General features: G+C 32.8%; 1 protein-coding gene across 2 annotated transcripts in view; it reads right to left on the bottom strand.

The window, feature by feature from the left end:
• Nucleotides 1-252: 252 nt before the first annotated feature.
• retm (real-time) overlaps nt 253-11,008 on the bottom strand; it is a 36,413-nt gene continuing 25,657 nt past the window's right edge. The window contains exons 12-16 of one of the 2 annotated variants that reach the window (XM_071591899.1): nt 10,702-10,836; nt 9,231-9,378; nt 8,957-9,088; nt 5,771-5,945; nt 253-4,532 (exon numbers count right to left, since the gene is read on the bottom strand). In XM_071591899.1, the coding sequence (XP_071448000.1) occupies nt 4,394-4,532; nt 5,771-5,945; nt 8,957-9,088; nt 9,231-9,378; nt 10,702-10,836 (729 nt within the window). In that variant the 3' untranslated portion in view covers nt 253-4,393. The remainder of the gene's footprint in view (nt 4,533-5,770; nt 5,946-8,956; nt 9,089-9,230; nt 9,379-10,701; nt 10,837-11,008) is intronic. The other variant, XM_071591900.1, reaches the window with a different exon arrangement.

The raw sequence follows: 11,008 nt of genomic DNA, 5'->3' as shown, positions 1-11,008 counted from the left end.
CTGTGTTTATGTTTTTTAATTACTTCAGGAAGGTGTTAAGAAAATGATACAAATATTCATTGGATAGGTTTTTAACTACCTCACCTAAAAAACAAAAAGAAGCAATTAATAATGACATCAAAATCCAAACAACGAAAACATTTAAAAGAAAACTGATTATTTAAAATTTATATTAGATAATTTTTATATAATGAGCAAAAAATGAAATGTTTCACAAATAAAAATAAGTAGTAATTGTATACAAATGCATTTTTTATTTTTTCCAAATGTTCTAATATCGGAATGGATTGATTTCTCATAACATAAATGGGAAATTGGATTTAGAGATACCAACTGTGAACCAGATCGTATTGTAGTCACAAGTCAAGTTTACCACTGTTTAATAAATCACAATTAATTAATTCAGTTTTTCTTGATGCACAAAATAACACTTTATGTAATCTGTATCCAAAATTTTCTTGGTAGATACTCATACTACATAATTCAGCACTTTCTTTAGCATTCAAATATCTAAAAACATCAAATATTCTTTTGATTTGACTACATTTATATCTGACCAAATATCTATCATTCAATTATTACCTTTTGATCTAAAAAGTTTCACTTACCATGTTGTTTTTCACAAGTTTTCCCAAAGAGACTAAGATATTCTTAAAATATCAACCATTTAGATGGCTATAGTTACCTTCAATATTGCTTTGCATTAAGATTTCAGATTTGCTCAAAATAAAAACTATGACGTGAGCAATTAAGGCATCAAAGCATATTGCTCAATGATTTCATGAATATAATGATAATTATTACAGATTATGAATAAGCCAATTAACCACCATGCATGTAAATTTGATTTCCTGGATGTTTAATTTCTTGACCCAGTCTTTCATCATTGGTTTAACTTTGCAATAATAACAAGACCTCAAAATCTTAGTAATGATGTAAGGTGCCCACTTTTTACATGATAAATATAACTAAAAGTAATCAGGCTGGTATATAATGTAACTGGTTTCAAGATTAGCTCCAATAAAAAATTATCTTTCTTCAAATTATGTTGATGGATAAAAAATTGGTCCCCACTAATGAAACAGGCTGAATATATGAAAACCAGGAAAAAGTTTAAATAATCTGATTCACAAAAAAACTACCTTAATTTAGTCTAAAAGTGCTAGCATACCTGTAAACTGATATTGCTAATAATACCATTTATTATTTTCCCTCTAAATTTGTTCCTCCATACTATAAACTACACACATCATTACATTAATTGATTTCTGATCATCCTGTCACATTACCAATATATTTTATAAATGTACTCATCAAGGGGAAGGTTTTTTCCACCCCTGCATATCCATTTCATTTTTTGTGTGAATGAATTATTCCCACCAACATTTGGTTTTTGGAAATGTGAAATACACACAGGCATTTCTCAAAGATCCAAACTTTTAAAGAAAATACCACCACCATTTATCAATTATTTACAGTATAACCCAGTTAATAGCAAAAAATAACACATTCTCTTGAATTACTATAACATTTTATAACCTTAAAAAACATTAAGGGTCCTTCACTGCATTTAAAGGAAATTATTATCCATTCAATGGTTAAATCTTTTTAACAACACATAATAACAAAATGTAATATCATGTAATTACTAGTCGTATACAATTTTTCAAAATTAATGTATACAATATGGATTAGAGCACTAAAGAGTAAGACTTTAAAAACATCAGTTAATCACATATTTTGCAGCAGTAGGAATGATATAATGGCTACACAATTAATTAGAGATGATTAAAAGCTCTTGAGAAATTGTTCTGCTTCACAGAAATATTAGTTTGTTTTCATGAAAGATAAACAAAACATTCACAAACTTTAAGAAACACAACACATGACAGAGAATAAAAAGCAGAAGATCAATTGATGAGCAGGAATAATATTACTATACATACATTAATAGAGAATGTAAATGCTGCTGAGAATTTTCCTGATGCAAAGAAATGTGTTTTCATCAGGAAAACAAAATATACACAAATTTAAGCAATACAAAACATAACTGGGGATATTAAAAAGCAAATGTTCAATAATGTTAGTCGAACAATGGAAACCAAATTTGAAAGATAATTAGGTAATTTACCATTGTCAACCTTCATGTACACGAAAATTTTAATCTCAGCTAAATAATTACCCCGATTCAGATTTCCTGCTTCCATTTGACCATGTAATGCCAAGTTACATATGCAACAACTACAAGAGATTCTACATCCAAACTAACAATAATATGCTACCATAGAAGACTAACACACGAGGTTAAATTTCAAGGATCGCAACCGAAGAGATCTCACGAAAAATGTGATGTAATATGAACAAATTGCAGCAATGGTACCAAGATAATGATAAAAAAATTGATTTCCTAAGGGGTTACATATATGAATTTTTTGAGTCTGAAATTGTACAACTTGTTTCCAAAAAGAATGTGTACACCTCATAACCATTCAAGAAATCACTGCTACATACCAGGGGCCAACACATAGTAAATATCATTTATATTTATAGTCGAAGTCACTGTTTTGAGATCTTGAAAATATACATGTGACAGAGAACATAATATGCATGTTTTAAAGTATCTATAATTATAGATAGTGTGAAAGCCCCTGGAGCACACAGTAGAATATCAGCAGAGCTTATACACATATTAAAATGAAATCAGTTATTCAAGTTATGTTTGTAAAATTTTTAGCAACAAAAAATTGACACATAACATCAATCATTAATAAATTTGACAGTTAATTTATCTTATAATCAAGAATTCTTGCTACACAAATAAATATATATAAATAGAATCATAATATCGAATGTAAATTGGTGCCACATATATATTATTATCACTATAGTGATGACATAACCATCATAAAATGCATGTAACAAAAATTACACAAAGACACCACTTATGGCAAAAATGAATAATCATGATTTAAAGGAGTAATCAAAATTAGATTATGTGATTGACATAAAAGATAGGAAAATATCATCAAAAATATTATTAAAAGTTTCACTTAAATCACTGATGTGCAAAAACAAGAAAACTTATATTTTAAAACATGTGATGTAAAATAAATATCCTCATCCATTAGCTGAATGACAATGGCATTCTGGAGCAGTTAATTAACTTTTGCTTGAATCACATTCTCTGACAGTGCTAACATCAAAATAAAGCACCTGAGTCTATAATAGAATAATATAGAAAAGATATATTTATTTTATAAATATTCTATCTCTTTATCTGAGTAATTATCCTTACTTATTTATGCACGCAAAATGTATCAAATTGTTGGCATTACAATTGCATTAGAAGGAATGCTTACAAAAAATAGACAATTTAAAGAATGCATGGAAATAATAAAATATAAACCCCTATTCTGTCAGCAAATATTGAACTGAAAAACAAACAACTTGCATTAACAAATGTATGGCAATCACTATGGGTCTTCATGCTAACATTGCCATGGGGGTTCCCGTTCATTTATCTATATCTCTGATTAAAAATTGATGGAAGAATATGACAATATATGCAACAGTTCATGCATGGAAGAACAATGAAACCTGGTGGAATCAGTAAATTATGAAGAATGGCATTAATGGAAGTAATAATATTGAAATGATTGCAATGGCACATAATGTGACCTCTAATGTGAGAGCAGATAAGATGCACAGCACATATTATTTAAATGGGAAGGAAATGGACGCTGAATACCCTAAGACCCTCAGTCAGATGCCTGTTTTTTCCCTGGGAGGGATAAATTGGAATTTTTGATGGCCAAAATTATATTTCTGAGTGTGATAAATGCATTCCTCAGTACAATTATCATTTAGAATATTAAAATATTGCCATGAGTCAACATAAATTAATATGTCTGAGCATTTCATACTAAAACTCTGAAATACCCGATAAAATTATTTGATCATTTGAGCAACTTCTTGAATACACATTTTTGCAACCTTTAGTCTACATTTATTAAAATGCCCATCCAATTTTTTTTTTCATACAATCGTTTGAAAAAATAACCGAAGTTGAATTTAAAATTACATATTTTGTAAAAATAGAATTTTTATCATTACAAAAACAGCATAGGCCAACAAATTAGGCACAGTAAGGCTTCATGGACATTGAATTTGTGAGTTCCCTGCCATCTGACTAAGGCATTCCACTACAAAATCCCAGCCTCGAGTATTTGAATTCTGTGAACCCAGCAATCATATTTCATTCTTGCTTCGTATGCTGCTCATACTCATACCTAGTAAAACACTACTAGCCTGTGGACTTGCACATAATTATATAATGACCACGCAAAGTACATCCCTGAATCAGCATCTCTGGCATTCATTTGCAAAATACATTCTACCGTGATGGGCAAATGGAGCCAGAAACGGACACGGACGTTGAAGATGTGGATCGGAATGAGGATGATGGAGCCACTGCCAAATTACTCAGGGATGAAAACTGACTCAATCCGGACAACAGACTGCTGCGTGATCCCCTGAAAAAGAGGAAGAAAATTCGATGATAATTGTTTTTTTCAAAATTAACCTTCACTTGAAAAAGCCTTCATGAGGGGTATGACAACAAATACATTCATAAACGTGAAAACCACAAATTAATTAAGATGCTTGGAAAAGTATCTTGTTTTCACATGACATTGCCATCTTAGGTGCCAATTAGTTATGCAAAATTAATATTCTACGACATTGTCAGCATTCATAAAAATTTGAATGGATTTCTGTAAAAATGATGTTTGTACAAAGAATGGTTAAAATGATCATCTATTTAATAATAAACTCATTAAAAATTAAAAAGCTTATGTCTTATTTGTGACTAGAATAGTATTTTCAGGTTTGAGAATAACGATATTGAAGTTTCTTTACACTTGACAAATTCATTTCCTCAATTACTTTCCATTTAATTTGCCTTTAAAATAATATCTTTATACTTGCTGGTTAAAGTTCCTGTATTCCTCATGCTATTGTGATGACTAGGAATTACAAATGATTTAAACTCCCTCATCAACACAACAAAAATGAAGAATTATCTATGTCAAAGAAGTTTGCACAATTTTCTCTAGAACTTAATCTTTGTTTACATTAATTTAAATCAATTTTGAAAACATGCTAGACATGCTGAAATGCAGGTACTTCAATCTCATAAACAATCACAGCAGACACCATTTATAACACATGCAAATGAAAAGGGCAAAACACTTCTTTCAGATATTTTTTTATTATGTTCCATTTAATCAACTAAGTCCTTGATCTAGTTATGGCCGACCAATTATTGATATAGCAAGGGCAATTTTTTTTGGAATTCTTGAGATTTGAAGTAGTAGTAGTTTTTAGGGGAGGCAACCGACTGCTGAGGTCATTTGCACCATAGGGGATGGACAGGAACGGATGAAGGGTGGAGAGAAACCTGACATTGGCATTAGCCTACTCTTTACGAAAGGCGCCAAGGGGTCCGCAGCTTAACGTCCCATCCAACGGACAGCGTGCTCACTCAAATTGCCCTCCACAAAGCACCTCAACTAAGGATTGAGATACCTCTGAAAAATATAACACTGCTGGGATTTGACCCCGAGCCCTCTGGGTGGGAAGCCAGTATGATAGCCACCGCACCAATCCCGATCCCCTTGAGATTGTTACAGGAGTTTCCCATTAATAGTTTGTGACATGCCAATATGTTACCCTCTATTCATGTACTTGAGACAAAAAAGGATTTTATTACCTGTAATCAGCTGATGCCAGGGTTTCAACATAATATTTAATGTGGACTTTGGAATAGTTCTCCTTCACAGTGGAATCATAAGTATACCCATCAACTTTATCAGTAGACTTCTGGTTCTCCGAATGAAGGACTGAAGACTGATTGGAGGTTCCAGTGTTTACAGCACCTGAAAACCCTGATATGGAAAAAAGTAATTAATAACAAGTAATACTACAGTGATATAAGCTGTCTTCACTACTATTTACAAGTAAATATATAAATCAGCCACCTAAACACACAAAATTAACTTTAAACACAAGAAAAAACATGGCTCTAATCAGAGGATATTTGCCTTCCTACAAGGTTAGTCAGAAAAGTATTGGTAACAATTTTTCCTGACGTTTGCGTGAATTGCTGAATTCAGACTGTTCGTTAAATGTGCACACGATAGCAGATCATAATGGTATTGATTAGATGACAGTGAACACCATTATCATCAAAGTTGTCGATGCAAAAGATCTACGCCAAGCTCGTCCTGAAGGTCATGATGGACGACCAAGAGCAGTTGAGTGTCTGCTTGCGAAGACCTTCTGCAATGGCATCACGACGATTCCCCAACCCCCTTACAGTCCCCATATAATGGCACCAGCACACTATTAACTATTTCCAAAAGTGAAATCCTCCTGCAAAAGACCACAATGGGATCCTAAGTGCTGTCAAAGAAGCTTACATGCATACTCTTAAAGACCCTCTGGAATCCACCTATCAGGGAGCTATTATCTGAAATAAATTATTTTTCCTGAAATTTTTCCGATACTTTTTATACAAACCATGTACACTCCAAAACAGAGTTATGTACAGTTAAGTCCCTTACTTATATTTTTCAATTTCTCTTGGAAAAATAGTTATCACTGTAGGAAAGGAAACCAAGTAAGAGTAAAAGTAAGAATCAACTAACAGAGAACAACTAAATATGGCAAAATCTGTTGCTCTATTTCTTCACCAGCTCCTCAATATAAATTCTAAATTTTTTTTCATCTTGCTTTTCCATTGCAATAAGGAATACATCTCACATAAAGTAATAAATGGGGTAAACTAACTTCACAGAGCATGAGAAACAACTAAGACCATCACTGGGATAAGTATAAGCTCAGACTGCACTTGGATTTCCTTTAAGATAATATAATAGGTTATTCCTATAAGATATATAATTTTTGAGACAATGGCATTTAAATTGGGGAAAGTGATTCTAGAATAAAGGATTCTCATATTTGTTTGTGTGTGTGTGTCTAAGTATGCACGTATCTAAATAAAAAAAAACAGAAACATAGTAATCAACTCAAAGGTTGTTGGGTAGGTGATGATAGAGTTCACCCAGTACTAAGCCTTAAGTATGGTGCTTGAAATTCCCTCATCAGGGTAGGATGCCAGTTCCTTCCCTTGTGCTGGTTATTGTTTCCCAGGAAGATCTGGTACCCAAAAAATCACAAGCTTCATTGGAGCTTTCACGTAAGTGTAAAGTTTTGGATATCTCACAGGAAATTATGTAAATACATGGAAAATTGAAAATTATTGAGGTGAATATTGGGTTTTACTAACATTGGAATGCTAGGAAGAATGATAGGATCCAAAATAGTGTTGTAAATAGTAGGAAATCATAATTTCTTAAAACAAAAATGAAGTCTTACAGTATTCATAAAGCAAACATCAAACCTCCCTTTAACAATAAAACATTCACACAATAATTGATAAAATGGTGATTATCTTGGCGCTTATGAGCACCTGGCCATTCACATTTTAATTCACCTTTGTATGTATGCTGACTTAAAGGCACAGAGTTGGAGGTTATATGTGTTAGAAACTTTAATACATATAATTACTATGATAAAGGAACTGTTACTGCTCATTGATGATAAAAAAATTCCACTGAACTTATTGCTGGAATAAAGGATTTTAAAAAAGTTTATGAACCCAAGAATGTAACAAGGAAGAGAAAAAATAAAGTAAGTAGAAGAATCAAAATAAGGAATTAAAAATGAATTTCAAAATACATAGAAAAAGGAAAGCATGACAATTATTTGGCATATGGTGAGTCAGTGAAAATTTTTCCAATTGGAAATTTTGAGTTATTTCAATATAGTATATGAAGATAAGTCTCAGATGTATTGGAAAAGGAAATAAATGAGAAAACTCAGAAGAGAAAAAACATGATTAACCATTAAGAGTACAAACATGAAGTCCATCAAAACAAAGTGATCAATGAATGATAATTTAGAGTAAATCACAATGTGACCATTAAAAAATGTAAATTTTGTTAATTTCAATAAAATTACAAAAGCCTATACATATGAGTAAAACAAAATATCTTAAAATCTCTACAACACTAAGAGTATACTTGTTCTGTGATGTTCAAATATCTTGTGGTAAAGCCATATGTACTTTTTGACACTAACGAAGCATTTGTGCACAAACTGGGGGAAATCAAAGAAAAAAGCATTTGCTGTGCAGAACAAATACTTTTTTCAATTAATAAATGAGCAGACAGGATTGAAAGAGAAACAGAAAAGCCCTCCACAAACCTCCTCCCCCTCCTCAACATTTCTCATCAGTGCCAAATTCAATTCGAATAATTTGCTAAGGGTTCCTTGCATCAGTCCTCAAACTTTTCCTCCTTTTTTGACTTATTTGGCTCCCCCCGGAGATATCCCAAAGGCTACATTATTAAGAATGGAAGAAGAAAAAGGAATGAAGGGAAAAAATTAATTTAAACCCCTCCTGCTGCCTACATGGCTCTCACTGGAGATACCTGGGAAACAAGTGTTCCCTTAGCTCCATAGGATTACGGGAAGAAAAGTTGAATTTGTTGGCCAGTCACGGCGCTATGCAATCACTTAATAAAAACAAGTTAGGGCAAAGGGTTGGGGGCTGGGAGATTCATTCACACCTCCTCCCACAGGAGGCCAATACTAGCAGTTATCACGGAAGCCAGCAGATCCCTTCGAATGAATTCTCAAAATGTCACAAGGAAAGGCCACATCTCAGAGAATAAATAATATTTTACTTAGAAACATATGTTTAATAATAAAATACTGTGCATATCTGTGCGTGACTCTTGCAATGTTTTACAAAAACTATGTACTTTGATAATTTATCTGTGACACATACACTGCGGTTTTTAATTTATGACTCCTCAAAAAAGTTAATTACCTTTACCCTGTGGCTTCTGCCCTTCAGTGGCTTCCTTCCAGCACAATACATATTCCCATCTGCCATCTGCCCTTGTAACATGTGAGCCTTGAACCGATTCCCCTTCTTTACACAACTGCCGGAATTCTTCCTCTGCAAACACAATTTTGAAGCAAATTAACAGTTATTAATGACATTATTCTCTATAAACTCAAAGTTGAATCTACAAATTCCAACTAGTTTACTTAATAAATTTCAATGAAGAAAAAAGGCATGATAATTTTCATGAACTAACCTGAATGTACAACTGATTCCCAGGATTCACCATCTTTGGGATGCTTCTTATGTCGCTTGACTGAGAAAACAATATCACTGTGCATCACATCAAAATCCCACGTAAGAACAGTGCCCAATTCCTCAGACATTATTGTAACCTCATGTGCCTGCAAGATAAACAACATACAGCTCAATTAGCATAATATATCAATATTTACGAAAAAATTAGGTACTTCCAAGATCCATGAGCAGTATTTTAAAAGTGATCAATGAGAATTTTAACCAAAAATGAGGAAGAGCCAAATTAAAAATTCAACATTCTAAGATACTTATAATGATCTCAAAATAAATACTTAAAACATTTCTTCAAAGGGTTATGAATGTAAACTAAGAAAAAATATGAAGAAAATTACACCATCGATGGTATGGGGCGATGAGATCTTAAAAAAATACTGGATTCAGGAATGTAAATATGAGGTTCCTAATTAATTGATTTAAATGCGCACTAGTCAGGATCATAATAAATTATGCAAATTTGGGATATGTGAATTCAAGGTTTCACTGCATGAATAAAATTTTAGCCAAGAATGTGAAAGAAAAATTGTACCAAAACTGTCTAGATATGAGGAAGAAGATTACACATACAATAAGAAATAACAATACTCTCTCACTTTACTCCAATGGGCATCTTGTTAAAATTTTCTGAGAAGATAATACTGGTTACAATCACTGCTGAGCACATTAGAAAATCAGCATGATAGATATGGAATGAGAATCAAGTTAAACAAGACAAATGTTAAGAGATTTTCAAGGAAGAGGAAAGATAATTTAAACGTTAAAATAGGAGGGAAAAAACTAGAGCAGGCCGAACATTTTACCCATTTTAGAAATGTTTTGGACCAAGATAGTCAAAACAGCACAGACATCAGAAGAGGAACTGCAAAGAACCTACACACGGAGAGGGGAATGGATGATAGGAACACTGAGCAAGAATGTTAAAAAAAGGTCATTAAAACTTTGGCAAAGATTATGGTTTTTCATAGCTTAGAGACTCATTAAAAAAAGATGACAGGCATAAATTGGAGGCTTTTGAAATGTGGGTGCACAGAAGGATGGAAAAGGTTAAATGGATGGGAAGAAAAACAAAGGAAGAAGTACTGGGCATGCAGGGGTAGGAGAGAGAGAGTTCTTGAGAGAAATCCAAAAAGGCAGGAAATGTGGATGAAGAGCAATTTGATTGGTGACATAATATTGATGACTAATAAAGAATATGAAACAAGTGAGTTAGGAGAAGGAAAAGGATGGCCCTATTGGATGGTATGAAGGGAGGTGGAATTTTTACAGAATTGAATAAGGGTTTACTATAGAGTGGAGAGTCAGGTCGTGTCTCGTTAGTTTAAGCTATGAAATGTAGCCACGTTCAGTGTGTCCATCCAAAACCTACCTTATTTAGTGAACTACCAAATTATAACATAATGCTGGAGTCTTACCTCTCCATCAGATAATTGGACAGAGGTGTACATCCCATCCTCCTCAGATGTTCCACTCCCTATTTGCCCTTTCCTCCCTTCCTCAGATTCATCCTGCAGCCACTTCGGCACTGAACCACCCTCAGGTACCTTTGTCTGATCAAGAAAAAAAGTATTTTAATTCAAGTGGACATTGAAATACAAATTACAAGTCATTCTTACCCATCACAAGGAAAAATTTTTAGAAAAATTAAAGGTAAATAGGGTAAATTATTACATATTCCCAATCAGCAAAAAAGAAAGAAGCAACTCACCAACAGAAAATTAA

Source organism: Hetaerina americana, unplaced genomic scaffold, assembly GCF_022747635.1.
Source record: "Hetaerina americana unplaced genomic scaffold, ioHetAmer1.1.p SCAF_5, whole genome shotgun sequence".
Classification (NCBI taxonomy): Eukaryota; Metazoa; Arthropoda; class Insecta; order Odonata; family Calopterygidae; genus Hetaerina; species Hetaerina americana.
Note: the sequence above shows the minus strand (reverse complement) of the source record. Positions and strands in the feature narration are given on the sequence as shown.